General features: G+C 42.3%; 1 protein-coding gene across 1 annotated transcript; it reads right to left on the bottom strand.

The window, feature by feature from the left end:
* Positions 1 to 1,045: 1,045 nt before the first annotated feature.
* On the bottom strand, positions 1,046 to 12,713 carry LOC146175707 (uncharacterized). Its single transcript, XM_084581191.1, has 6 exons — positions 12,626 to 12,713; positions 11,386 to 11,414; positions 8,916 to 8,970; positions 7,889 to 7,932; positions 3,633 to 3,726; positions 1,046 to 1,161 (listed from the first exon to the last, which is right to left on the bottom strand). Exons 1-6 carry the CDS (start codon positions 12,711 to 12,713, stop codon positions 1,046 to 1,048), a joined length of 426 nt encoding a protein of 141 aa, XP_084437317.1.
* Between the last annotated feature and the right edge of the window lie 2,244 nt (positions 12,714 to 14,957).

Genomic DNA, 14,957 nt, shown 5'->3' with positions numbered 1-14,957 from the left:
TACCCACTGCAGGGCGAAGGCCTCTCCCATATTTCTCCACTTAACCCGGTTCTGTGCTAGCTGCATCCACTTGACCCCTGCAAACTTCTTAACCTCATCCACCCACCTAACTTTCTGCCGCTCCCTGCTACGCTTTCCTTTTTTGAGGGCCGTGGTTTTATGGAGCTTATCATGAGAGGTTACAGCCAATTACTGCACCAGGGTGGCCAACTTCTGTTCTGGTGAGGGAGTGCGTTGCCGGAGGTGCTCACCAGCATCAGGTCGCACTACAAACCTGTTTATGAAATAGAAGGCTCATTTGTAAAGAAGGCAAACATCATAGTAAATAGCATGAAATGCGACAAAATGCCTCGATTTCGTGCTTAAATACAGGTGTAAGTGCGTAGTTACTGTTGCTCTTCCCACAAGTGTCGACAGGGAGGCCCCACATTTCCCGACGTCACAGACCAATCACTCTAATGTTGTGTTTACATTGAACACAGGTCAGGTGCTGTAATGCCTTCTTAAAGCTTTTATTCGCCCGTGCGACGAGACGTCTCGCTCTTCTCTCTTTTAACCACCCCTACTGGCGTCACATTGCTGACTACCTGCATCTAAATAACGTCTTTGAGAGCCTAACGGTCGTGAATCAAGTCGAGTACGCTTCGTGCGGCATTTGGATAGAGAAGAGCGCATTCGCCACCACAGACGACTGAGCGGAAACTCGCAGTTTTGTGGACAGAAAATAAACGAAATCACTTCTCCACAATGAATGCGCTTGCAAATAATTTTTATTTCAGCATTAAAAATTCAAGAACACATATTTGAAATAATGAACAGCGCAATTGTCCATGCAGCCAGTATGTTTTCACTGCCTGAATCCTTAAATGTGCCATTTTATTAAACTGTGAAGAGTTTTCAGAAACAAAATTACAAAATTACCCTTCAGCGCTGCACTTAATTTAATTTTCTAGCTTCTCTCACAAATAACAGTAGCAGTGTTGGATAAGTGTTGCGAAGATATTCACCAAAAGCGTAGTTCAAAGAAGCTGGCAAAATTATTCGTTTAGCCAGTGAGGACGGAAACGGCTGAGGCGCATCCGTTACATGTGTAGCCGCCGTTCTGGTCGACAGTAACTATGCTATTGGCGCCGCAGGGGGTTGTCGATTTTCGGGTGACACCTGTGTTGCACAGAGTGAACAAAAACAGAGAATAAATGAGTTAGACAGAAATAGTTTGGCCAAAAAAAGGCTGCAAAAAGGTGCATCTGTAACTGTTTTGCGCGTCTTGAGACTTGTGGTTAATGTAATGCTTGTTTCCATTGTAGCACTCAACAGGAAACGATGTAGTTGAAAGGCGACGTTAACGATTGCATTGCGTCCGGTTAAGGTTCTGGCCGCTGCCGGGTTCCTGTCGCCATTAAAGCTTTAGGTGGTCATTTCGGATTCGGCTTGATAAAATTATTTTGTTCTTCATTAATAATGTATCACACACATATATATATGTGAGCTACCAGGGTGAAGCATCCCCTCTCATCATGTGATGCTGGAGACTAAATAACATGTTTGCCATCAGAGAAGATTAAGCTGCCCACTCTCGCCCCCCCCCCCCCCCCCACCTCATCGCCCCCCCCCCCCCCCCGAAAAAATTATGCCCGCTTTTAGCGCTTCCTAAGCGACAATTTATTTTACATTGCTGTTGACAATGGGTCATACCAAGTACCATTGGGGTGCTTTATGGTCTAGTAATGAAGGCAAAAAATTTGTCACTTTCTGAATTGGATATTTAACGAAAATATTGGCCCGTACATATGAGATCTCCTACATTAAATAACTTTCAAAACAAAAATGCAGCTCGTAAAATACAAATACGATGTGCTTTGAAAAAGACAGCGTACCTCACAAAATGACGTATCCACGCAGTTAACAAAGTTGTTCTCTATAGGAGGTAGCGCCGGTGACGTTAGGAGCGCTAGACAAAAATCAGTGCTTTACATAAGCACTTACTACCGCACTTAAGGTCTAAACTAGAGACGTTTTTTACCAGTGCCGGAGAAAAAAACAACAACTGGAGAAATAGCAGCTTAAACAGGATGCAGCGCATCTTCAACCCGCACCATTCAACATCTTAGCCGCACATGGCAGCACCTACATCAAGGGACACAAATATCCGTAGTGCGATAAAATCCATCTGCACACAAAAGCACTCATTAGAGAAAGTGAGGAGCCATCTCGCTTTCTTGCTGCTAGCAAGCCTGCCTTTAAGCAGCATGAATCATGTCGTACGACAGCATACTTCGGCAGTGTTCAACACGCGATCACGGCCATCGCGGAAAGATCACGAACAAAATTAATCTGATATGCTGTTTTGCACCAGAGTTTCTGTTGTCGCCGTATGTTGTGTAGCAGTCGAGCAGCCTGAACAAACCCCCTTTCGTGCTATGAATCCGTGGCTGAGAAGGATAAAATGCGCAGAATTATAACGAGAAATATGTATCGGTATATATAAGGTGTGGTTACTCATTAGCCTTTACCTAAAACAATGGACATGCATTGGCACATACAAATCGCATGTCGAAAGCCTGCACTATAAACTCAAATTACACTAATATAAAGGAGTAAAAAGGAAACAGATTGTGCTTTAGCGCACACTCTTGTAGCGGCGTCGTATTCCCTTCACGTCATGGCTAGATTATCGCCACTAAGTGTACTCAACGCTGCTCTCTTGTGAACAGAGGCATATTTCCTCCTCCAATCATAATTCTTTGACGTAATTAGGCATCGAAGAAGAATTTCAATTACCGTACAAAAAGGTAGGTACCGTACCAAGAGGCGGATCAAGTCCGTCCGTCCGTAACGCTTTCATTATATGGGAGGAGATAGCTGGCAGGTGACATGGCCGAGCACTGACTCGACGAAGGGTTTCTTGACATTACGTATGGCAGAAGCTTCCAACTCGGGCCTCTCCTTTCATATGAGAGGGTGATATCAGAATCAGCCTGTCTAGACCCTTGTATTCACGTTATCCCTAAGCAACGCAGGCGCTTACATACGGCTCGGTTAAAGCGGGGCATTATGTGTTGGCTAGTTGCCTACTCTATCGCGTCATACCTTCTCCGTGGACATCTTAATCGTATCGTAAGAAAAAAAAGAAGGAAGGTGGAAGTGAAAACAAAAAAGAGAAAAAGAGGTGCCGCAGTGGAGGGCTTCAGACCACCGCGCGATAGAGGCTTGAGCCTCATCGCAGTTTAGTCATTTAGGGTGCCTCCTAGAATTTCTTGATATTAAAACATAGAGGGCCTTGAAATATCAGTTAAAATGTTATTATTGCCAGACCTTCGCATGTTTTCAGAAAAAGTACGATTCCTTTTCTGTATGTAGTATTCCGCAAATCTTGTTATGAAAATCTACACCATCAATTGGGAAGTTTACGTTGACCCTAACAGGGAGCGCAATAGCAGACAGGCTACATTTTGTCGCCCCCTTACAGTGTTATTGAACGAGGTTTAGATAATTAGGTGCGTATTGTGTAAATAATTTGTGTCCAGCTTCAGGCTCACGAAAAAGTAATTTCTTCACTGACGATCAACATGCGAGTAACGTTACACATTTCAGTGGGAGCAGCTCAGCTTCACTTTTATCGAGGAACTTACAGACGGCTTTGTGCGTCCCGTAACAGGGGCACCTGATGCAAACCCGACCAGTTAACTTGTATCCGCAGATCTGTGTGCTGAGGCACGTGGGAGCCTGCATAAGACACGGAAAAACGCACATGTTAACTGAAATTCTCCACTGTGAGTTTCATGGTTCTCGCTGTAGCTGTGGTCTCAGCCACCACAGTGCGTGCGGGTCAGCGGTTCGATTCTTAGTGCCGTCGGGTTCTGTTCTCAACGGTAATCCATTTAGGGCAGACTTTCCCCTGGCATAGTGCTGAGCTACTTTAGTTTTGGAGCAGAATGCTTGACTCCCAGACTGTCTAAAAAGAAACTCGCTCCCGATTTGACGCTCTTCGGCCAAAGCTGCTCCTGCGGCATAGAAATTCAGTCATCATCAATGTAAATGCCACGCTGTTTTTTAGAACAGAAAGCCACGCCCAATGAGTAACAAGACAAAAGAAACAGGAACATGCTCTTAAAGCGCGAATTACTTAATAGTTTGCTTCTCGGGCAGCGGTTTCTTTTTTTTCTTAGTGGGTAAAAACTTCAAGGCTCCCTTCTTCTTTCTTTTTTTCATTCAAGCACAGCTTTCCTTAATGAATGGATAGGAATTAAGGAATCCTGAGAAGAAATGGATAACGAATGATATACTGAAATTATCTCATCAAAAAGACAAACTTTGGAGTGCGTATAAACAAGATGTCGGGAATCTAGCCTTGAAAGAGCAATACAGGGCACATCGTAATAAACTTACTGCTGCACTGAGGCTAGCAAAGAAGCAATATTTTTCTGCGGAATTTTCTAGGTGTAGCAAGAATAAAAGGAAAACCTGGAATCTATTAAATGGGTTATTAGGTAGACAGAAAAAACCTAATTTGGATGAGAATTTGCGTTGTACTTTCGGAGAAGTGGATTCTGCGATCGTTGCGAATTCTTTTAATGACGCGTTTCTATCATCCATTAGGGAGCTGAAAACGCGAACTAATGATTCTACCATCCCCTACCAAGGCAAGAAAACAATCAATTCGGCTGCGTTTCCACCTGTTGATGATGAAGAGTTGTGGAACCTTATTCAGACGCTACCAGATAGTAAACCACCAGTATACGATAGGATTAGGTTGCGTGATTTGCGGAGCAATTACTCCATACTTAAAGAAGTACTTTTACATATACTCAATGGTTGTTTTAATACAGGAGACATACCGCCAGGTCTTAAGATATCAGTTTTAAGACCAATTTACAAGTCGGGAAAAAAGTCGGATCCAACCAACTACAGACCGATTGCCATACTGCCGGTCATTAGCATCCTGATGGAAAAAATTGTCCACCAATATATGACATCTTTTTGTGAAAAGTATTCATGTTTGAGTACTACACAGTATGGTTTTCGTCGTAATATTGGTACGGTTGAGCTTCTCGAAGATTGCTGCGATTTTATCAATGGTAATTTGGATGAGAATTTATGTGTTTTTGGGTTATTTATGGATTTATCGAAAGCATTCGATACCGTAGAACACTCTGTTTTGTTAAAAAAATTGGAAAGTGTTGGATTCCGTGGTCCATATCAAAAATATTTTGCAAGCTATCTGTCTAATCGTAAACAAGTAGTAAAAATTAATGAATCATTTAGTACCTTTTCTGATATTCAGTACGGCGTACCACAAGGTTCTGTTTTGGGGCCCTTCTTGTTTAATATTTATGTAAACGATATGGTTGACTTAAAATTAAATGCAAGGTTATTTCAGTATGCTGATGATACGGCATTAGTAATATCCCATGAATCAAGCCCACAGGCACTGAAACTACTTCAGTACGATGTCAAAAAAATAGTAGATTGGTTTTCTGGAAATCAAATATACATAAACAAAAAGAAAACTGCGTTGATATGTTTCCGAAATCCGCACAAGAATGTTGATCTTTCCGCGTCGATTCTTTTGCATGGTAGTGACTGTGCCAATTGTGACTGTTCGCTGCTGCCCTACTCGAACAGTGTTAAATATCTCGGCCTGTATCTTGATTCTAATATGTGTTGGTCGTCTCAAATTGACCACTTATTAAAGCGAATGCGTTCCCTTTCTGTGCAGCTGTATCGTATAAAATACACTGCACCTGTAAAGTTGCGTCAGACTGTGTATAAATCTTTGGGAGAATCTATGCTTAGATACGGCATTTCTGTCTATGGATCATGTGCGCCCTGTAAGATTAGGAAGGTTGATAAGTTGTTGTGCAGAATCTCCACTAATTTGCTGTATGGAACTGCTTATGAGAAGGCTGACTACAACACCAGGATGGCTGAAGCAGGTGTTAGTCCCCTGCATGACTTGTACGTGCAAGTGGTAATTCTAAGAAATTACTTTTCAAACCAGTTCAAACAACCAGATAAAAAACCAGAGTCCCTTAGGCACATAGCACGTTACAAGGTACCAAGGGTTTATACCAATTATGGCAAAAAAACACGACAGTTTTATATTCCTTACTATTTCAACAAACTACCAGCACATGTGTTGGGTTGCGATTCTATGAAGGCTACTAAATCTGCACTGAAAGCGTGGATTGCAGGTCGCGAAGAAAGCTATCAAGCTTCTTTGTAATTTATGTTCGTTTTTTTTTTCTTTTTTTGCCGATTTCATTACGTTTATTGACTACAGGTTTCAGTGTCTTTTAGCTATTGATTGTACTGAGAAAACTATATATGCATTGTACCAGTTTTTGTTTGTTTTTCTTTTTTGACTGACTGTGTACTATCAGCGTTTTTATATTGAATGCATACCGCTGTGACTGCCGTTGCCCGCCCACAAGCGCTTGCGCTTCTGCGGGCACCCGATATTTTTTGCATGTATATTTCTTGCAATAAAGTTCATGTATGTATGTATGTATACATACATGTTACAATTGTAATTGTAATTGTAAAATAGGAGCGTCCCATATGAAACGGGGTGATGCATTTCGCCACCTTGCTTGGCTCCCATAACTTTGGCTTTTTTGTTTATAAATTAGACCTATACACTTGTAACCTTATGCCACCTCAGTGCTTTTGAACCACAAATCTTCCCATCGAATTTTGCGAACTTAATTCTACCGAAGCAGCTCACCTTATGATTCTTACCTCTAAACCCTAGGGCCTCTTTTTTTTTTTTTTTTCACATCTTCATTGCATTTTGATGTTGTGTCTAGGCAAGTAGCTTATAATTTAGTTTATTTGATAGGGTTTAAAACACCAAAGTGGCTCAGACTATATAAGAAAGCCCGTCACGGAGGGCTCCAACTACTTTCGGCCACTTCCTTGGACGTGCAATGACATTATACAGTGCACGGGCTCCTTACTTTACGTCTCCATCGAAAAGTGCCGAATGCGGCCGAGACCGAGACTACGTTTTCGGGTCCAGCATCTACCAAGCCACTGCAGCGGGGAAAATGGGCAGCTTACAATAACACGCACTGTGAAAATAAATTTTGTTATAAGTTTGCGCGTTTCGGGGGAGGGGGGGGGGGGGTGCAGTGTCCTCCAATCCGCCACACCCCCTGTCATGCTAAGAGATCCTTCGGCTTTGAAGTTACACTATCGCCTTCTAAATCACACCCGGATATCTTCATTCACATCACTTATCAATGCCATAGTTATATTGCGAATTTCTACAGATTGCATTTATTCACCTTTTTCAGCAATAAGAAATATGCAGAAATGGAATTTGCTGAAGTGGTGATTGCAAAAACGCATTTTCACCAGGATACTCCATCCCGATAACTTTGAAGTTTTGGAGTGGCTAGCAAAGACATTCAATAGACAGACAGCACCAGTGGCATAGGTTTTGCCAAAACCTAACCGCCCTTACCATGCCTTTTATTTGCGTCATTTGGGCACATAAGTGAAATCTAACATTATATGTGCCCTTTCCCCCTGCTTTATAAAACTGTCCATTTGTTCGAGGAATTTCTGTTAGGGAAACTGCTTAAATTTGCGGTATTTCAATGACGTGATCTACTTTTGATGTTACTCTATAATCTCACATTTGTTTACACGGGCAGTCGATGTTACCGTGTTTGTAAATAGCAGCTGACTCCCAGGGTGTTGCGAAAACCGTTGTTTTACGTCCCAAAAGATGTACAATGTTAGGTAAATATCGACGTCAATCCGTATCCCAAATTTGTCGTTCTGCTTGATGCAACATTTTTCAAAGTGTCCGGCGAAGACTCGCGCCTACATGGCTGTAATTGTAGTGAATGGACTTCCGAGAACAAAGAAAGGAACGTACCTGGGATCCTTCACATCTGGTATCCTGGTTCTCAATAATCACGCCTGCGAAAATACCATAAATTGATTCAGAAACATATATTCAACATGCTGTTTAGAACAAAACAGTGTTGCGTAATATTTCCTGCGTAATTCATAGCAGGCCTTTGTTAAACCGTTCTGCGATTTCTGTACCAACATGCTTTCAGTTTTAGAGCTCAGAATAGGAGATTTAGAAGGCATGGAAATATTGGAATACTGCCTTAACGATCTCAAGACAAAAACAGCTGTTACCAAAGTGTATTCCAGGTGGGTTGCTTACAGTTGATGACTGTTATGCACTGCTTCTCCAAAGTATTCAGATATCACGACCTGGCGAGGCTAACAGAGGAGCACAACGGAATTCCGTGCAATAGTTACATGCACTTCTCCACTGACCACAGGTTAAGCCTGTCATCGCTAAGAAATATTCAAATGCGGGACAAAACATTCATCATCCTGAACAAAGCAACGTACTATATCGGCGAAAAGAAATTCATATAGCGGATTGGGCTGTTTCCCGTGTAGTCAGCGCAGTATAACGTTGGCCCGCTAGTCAGCAGACCCGCGTCCCACTCGAAAATGTCTTGGGTGTCGCTAGGCGAATGGGTATTTTGAATAGTGGCCGTCGTGACACTGTAACCGCGTCCAGGGCACAAATAGCTTTTATTTATATTTCTTAGTGACACCATCGCATTCCCTGCGTGTACCGAGAGTCAGTTTTGAACAGCTTAAGATAACCCTTCCAATCGTCCGGAAAACCACGCCGTGAGTTGCTTGTATCAAGGAACGATACAATCAACGGCCTCCGAGCAGAATATTGCCGCTCTTTCCGTTAATGTTTGATAATATGTAGTGCGCTCTCATGTGGTGTTCATTAATGCAGAACGTATTGTGAAAACAATTGAGGGAATCGAACGCCACATATGTGGATTTTGGCTTTCTAACACAAAATTAATATTCGTTAGTAACTTTAAATATTAAAACGCATGCTGCACTACAGCACTTACATTCATATGGCGAGGCTGGACAGTCCTTCAGTCGGCACGTGTATCCAGCTTTGCACTGTTCAAAACGCGCAGAAAAATATTCACTCAGCTATTGCAGTGTACGCTTTAGAATTTCCCAAAGTAAAGCGCCTGCTTCTCGTTTAACTGTTGTTGAGATTTGTTTAGATGGCATGCGCGACTAAAGGAAGATCAAAACGTCATGCAGATATGTGTCCTAGAAACAACGTGTCCTGCAGCCAAGCTTTTATGATTTCTGTCAAACGCTATATAAGTACAGAGAACAGCCCACTTCTATTCTCGACACTCATATGCACAAGGGAGCCAGATGCCATGTCAAACAGGCATTAAATGAAACGTGCCACAGCACTCGGACATAAAGAAGGTCAACGGCTGCAGAACATGATGTGGGGCTGACGACGCTAAACAGTTTTTTTTTTTTCAAATATTTTCAGAGCGTGGAGTGAGTGGAACGACGTTGAGGCTATAAATGAAGGATATGAATACGTATGCGGATGGTTCGGGTTTATGGTCTATGAGGTTTAACGACCAAAAGCGACTAAAGCTATGAAAAACGTTGTACTGGATGGCTCCGGAAATTTCTACCACATGGGGCCCATATAAAGTGCACTGCGTCACAAAGCACACGTGCGCCTTTCTTTTCGCCTCCATCAAAAAGTCCATCCCGCGTTCTCGGGTTCAGCAGTCGAACGACCTATAGCCACTGATCCACCGCGGCGGGTATCTCTGAAGATGATATGAACTTGCCATGCCCGTGAAATAGTAAAGGCACGCCCGATGAATTCTTGCCGATCGATTGTTGGCTGAAGTGCACGTTCAGGAAGATGAGTACGTCGCTTAAAACGACGACGCTGATAGCACACAAGTCTCGTTATTCTCTTTATTTTACCTGAACTATTATTATTTCAACTTTATTTTTATTATTACATAGGCAGAATATGACAGTGCGCCCGCCGAAAATAATTCACAGCGCTATGAGGCATTATGAATCACTTCGAATATGTACCCATACTTGGAGGCATGGTATATTAACTGACTGTGTATGCCATATAGTATATGGAATGGTATATTATTATGCCATGCTTCCAAGTGTGTACATCTGCGTACATACCACGGGAGCTCACTGACAGCGTGGTATTCTATTACTACTGTTTCTCGGATTTCGCCACTGATGTGGCGGTAGTGTTCTGGTGGAAATACAATGCTAAATATGGCCGTATAAGAAAATTTCGGCGTAATTTAAGGACCGTCAGTACACGTGTACATGAAATAAGTGGTATCCATACCTTCATTCATACATCACACACCAGGTGGGTGCAACATTATAAATCGGGGAAGAAATGTTAAACAGAATAGACGCGCAAAAACATGTGTTTCGCTTTGTCAAATCCTGGCTTTGATTCTTGTTCAGAATTCGACGAAGACGGCGACGTACAATAGAGAAAGGAGTGGAAGTAATACATTCGATGTAATCGGCTGCGGCGATAGCTATATCGCTCAGTGCTCACTTCCAAATAGAGTTCTTTTTTGTTTGAGTGTTGCTATGCTATTGCTATGACAAGCTGACAAGGTCACTTGAAGGACAAGCGACGCACCGTACCGGTGAGCCGGTCAGACATCGTGAAGTTGTGCTTGCTCGCTAGTAGTAGTAGTAATGCACTTTATTCAGGACTCAAATTAAGCGTCCAACAGAAAATAAATGCATTGTTTTACCATTCCTACCGCCACCCATCACTTTGCGGATTCTTCAATTGGAGAATGGTATGTTTACAAATGAATTTTTTTAGATGTTGATATATTGTACTTGGAAGTTTGCATAACGAGGTAAAATAAAATGCCTTGCACATGCCCACGAGTACGTTCCTAATATATTTGTCCACCCCGCCGTGTATTTTGCTTGCTAATAAGACCTTGACTTTCTGAACATCAGCTTCTTGAGCTGAAGGACGAAGCTTACATTTTTGTTCTTAATCATATCACAGCGCTCGGCCGTGTTCTGTTGTGCGCGAATCCATGATGTACGTTATGAATTTAGAGGCGTGCTTCAGCAGACGCATTCCAGCCGCATAGCAGGTTTGGCTTCGTGGAATAGGACTCCAGCGTCTAAAAAAATTCCACAGACCACGCGTCACTGCCGAATAGAAATTAAAACAGCAGAATAAAAGCTGTGTGGATTGTAGCATTTCATGCAGTCGTATTTCTCTTGAGTTTCCGATAGTTTTTAAAGGGAGAGGGTGGGGATCAGCCTGGTTTTAATGAAAAGCGTAACAAATAGTGGTAAGCCAGAGTTTAAAAAGTAAACAATAGTAGCTTTTTAAACAAAAAGGCATGCAAAGTAGTTTAACTGCAAGGCTTAACTAACTTTCTGGGCTACATCATGCATCACTGTCGTCGCTTAGTTGCGGCGCGAATAGTTGGGCTTCGCCCCTGTATATCAAGGACGACTACTTACGGAGCACGACGTCTGTGATACACTGATGCCTGAAAGAACAAAGAGCAACATCAGTGCGTGAAAGTGAAAGTGCATGACAATCCGACTCGGCAAGCCACTAGTCAGCTGCCTTTTTCTATAGAGTAGAAACAGCTAATTCGTAAAATATGCTTCTGACGTTCTCCTCGAAAATACATTTCTGAATGGCGCAGGTAGAACTGGAATACGTTTTGGAGGTAGACATAGAAAACCGTCAGATTACAATGTCTGTCTTCAAGCCATTACGTCAAGCATCAAAATACCTTAAAGGGCAGCGTCAGGTTGAGCCTCATTTATATATAATCCAACAGAACTACTGGACGATGTTAGTACCTCATTTATTTCTGGTGCCAGATGTATCGCCCTTATTTGCAGCCTTCTCAAGTTGCTTACTTTTTCTGTTCTTGTTCTCTAATTGGAGACAATAAACAGGTATACATTTCATAAATACTGCATATATGAATCATTTTGTTTTCGGCACTTAATACATGATTGTAGCGGAACAAGAATATTGAGGTGGGTTAGCCTTCAGAATTTCATTAATGGAGAACAGAAGTTGCACTGACTTCCGACAAAGTACTGAAGTAACGACTAAAGTGGTGTTACAGTTCACCTTTGTCGGGAAACTGTCGGAAACTTAAACTCTATTGAAACCCGCCCTTCGGCAAGTTGTCCTCACGCTTGTTTTGTATACATCTCTTTATAGAGAACAAAGCTTGAAACGAGTCATGTTCTTCAGAAAACGCCAGCGTGACATAACTGTAAACGCACTCTAATCCTGGGAATTTATTCCACTAGCCCTCCAAAGTTACACCCTAAAATGATCTATGAAATGGCGAGAGTCGTTTTGTTTGTATGCTTGTCTTTGTAAGGAATAAATGTCGCGACTCCTTAACAGAGCTCACGTGCGCTACTTAAAGAACATTTGCTTTATAGTTTACGGCTAACAGCCCATATTGCTTTAATACACTTGAACAACATCAGCAGTATCACCCCTGAAGGAACAATAATAGAGTTGAACGTTGAACTAGTTGGTCGCACATCTTGGAAGAAGGCAGCAGAGCAGGTAACAAAACAAAACGTAAGATGTTTGTGTGGGCTTCTTATGTTTTGTTTTGTTGCCTGCTCTGCTGCCTTCTTTCAAGATCCTCTGAAGGGACTGAAACGAGAAATGATGAAATCGAATATGTAAATATTGATGAAAGCATTGATTTCAACTTACAGTATTTGGCTGATTCGCAGTTCGCACTGGATGCGTAGTTATAATGCACAACGCAACGCTTCGCGTTAGTGCAGTCAGCATCCTGCATTCAGTGTGAAAGTTCAAACGGTCACAAAGTAAATCATCTGCACGAAAACCGAAAACAATTCCATTAAGTTCATATGTCAGTAAAAGAAGTGCGACACTCCATTCAACGTTTAAACGCAATTCTATCAATGAAGACAGACTTGATGGCGACATAGTAAAGTAGCTGCGATCCCTCATAGCAGCTACCAATACTTTGTCTAGCTGTAGCAGAGTGAAACGCACTGCGACTCGAGGTTCTGAACATATCATTCAACGCAGCCTTGAATGCCGTGAAAGTGTTTGAGCTGGTGATGCATATACTGTGGGATAACATCGCTTTCCATTTCGCTTCTCGGAGAGTCTACGAAACCTTTCTTGTGGTAACGTTATTGCAGACGGTACATTGCTATGTTCGGCATTTGTATTTTTCCTTGTCTTTTCAGCGGGTTCTGTGCTGGCCCATGCACGTTACCACCCTACCTTCCTCTTATTAATAATTTCCGCTGTCATCTACATAGAAATAGCTCGTGCTCTTCAGCTGATTTTTATTTTTTAATTTTAATTTTCATTCCATTAGGGGCAGTCATTTTATAATTGGAAACTGAACGAAAGTAGTAATTTGTCGCTTGTATGTACACTTCAACAATGGCCGCCAGAAGGCAACCGCTACATTCAGCTAAAATAAATTGGTTCGTAAATTACAGCACCTGTCTTTCAACTGTTCATTGTGAGCGCCTTTCCGAACTTGCGGAGCTCAAGTGATGAAAGCAAATCACAAGCGCATGAAGAAAAGCGCCTGACTAAGGGGACGTGCACATGTCCGGTTTTAAATGTACTTAGCGGCCTTCAAACTTTCCATCACCAGAACTGCCAGCTACACGCCTCTTCCCTCCCCGCGTTTCCAGGGGACGTAATATACGCCGGCACATTACCGTTGGTGTTACATTTAAATCGCAGCTTTGGTGGTCGTTTTTAACTGCACCATTCAGCGCTCAGCTCATTTATTTACAGCTTAAACAAACCTACAATTAACCAAAGAAGTTTACCATCCTGTTTGTATCACAGGATGCCTGCACATAATCTTTGAACACTTGTGCAAGATTACAGTACGCTGTCTTTTTGCGCCCAATTAAATTGTTCTAATACTCACGGTTTGACACGTGGTGACCAGTGAGCAGAGACAGGACGGGACCGCCGCTGTCAAAACAAAACAAAGTGCAATAAAATGCTCTGTCAGCTCATGTAGAATGAAAACGGGAGACAGGAAGCCACCGGCGGACCGGGTTCGTTCAATGCAACAGGAACATAAGTTTAAGCGCAAAAGTATTGACGCCTAAGGGCAGTCTCTTTAAAATCACTCAGGATAACGACAGGACGATTATAGACACTTAATTAAGCTTCCGGTTGTCACACACAGAATAATTAGTCGCATTAATTTTGAAAAATGTGCTTTTCTTGAGAGTTGTATGCTGCACCCGTGATAATGTGATAAGCGGAATATTTGAACATAATCCTTCTGTAGCGGCAACGTTCATTCGCAAGTAGTAGGATAAATATTATGATTCGTTTGTTTGCTGTTTCTTCTTCAGTGGAGGCAACAGATGAGAGCAGAAAATGTTGTTCCGGAAGAAAGGAAAAAATCTTCACCCAATTACGAACAACAAAACCTACACGCGCATTTAAAAGCTAATGATAGGTGTGGACAGCGTTTCACCCACCCCGTTAGCGAAGGGTTCGAAAAAACAAACAAACAATAAATCTAAAAAAAAAAAGAAACCGCAGTTGCTAAGTAGAAGCAAGCAAAGCTAATTAGCGTTGGCGTTACAGCACGCATAATCTAATATTGATTCAGGAATTAATTAATTACCATCGAACGTCTTGGAGGCGTGTGTCCAGCTTCAAACTCAACGACAAATGGCCAGATTTGAAGTTTCACTCAGAAGCATTTACCTGTACTCAGACTAAATCATCAAAAAAGCAACAGCGGTTGCGCACAACCGTACGGGTACGTCAGAGGCCAGCGAGAGGCGCGTTGATCAGAGCTGACGTGCTTTCTACAGGCATGCTGTCCGTTTGCACCGATTGCGGAAATACAACAAGATGTGCGGAAAGTGCATTTTTTTTTGCTCTACCAGAATTGTTTTGGATAGGGGCCTTGGCTACTCCGTACAAATTTCGGGCTTTAATGTTTCGCGGAGTTCTAGCACATCTACAGACGCTTCAGTACATTTACAATTTCTTAGGCTTGAATGAAGTAAAAACACGC

This window comes from Amblyomma maculatum, chromosome 10 (genome assembly GCF_055883805.1).
Source record: "Amblyomma maculatum isolate TAMU_Amacu chromosome 10, ASM5588380v1, whole genome shotgun sequence".
Classification (NCBI taxonomy): domain Eukaryota; kingdom Metazoa; phylum Arthropoda; class Arachnida; order Ixodida; family Ixodidae; genus Amblyomma; species Amblyomma maculatum.
Note: the sequence above shows the minus strand (reverse complement) of the source record. Positions and strands in the feature narration are given on the sequence as shown.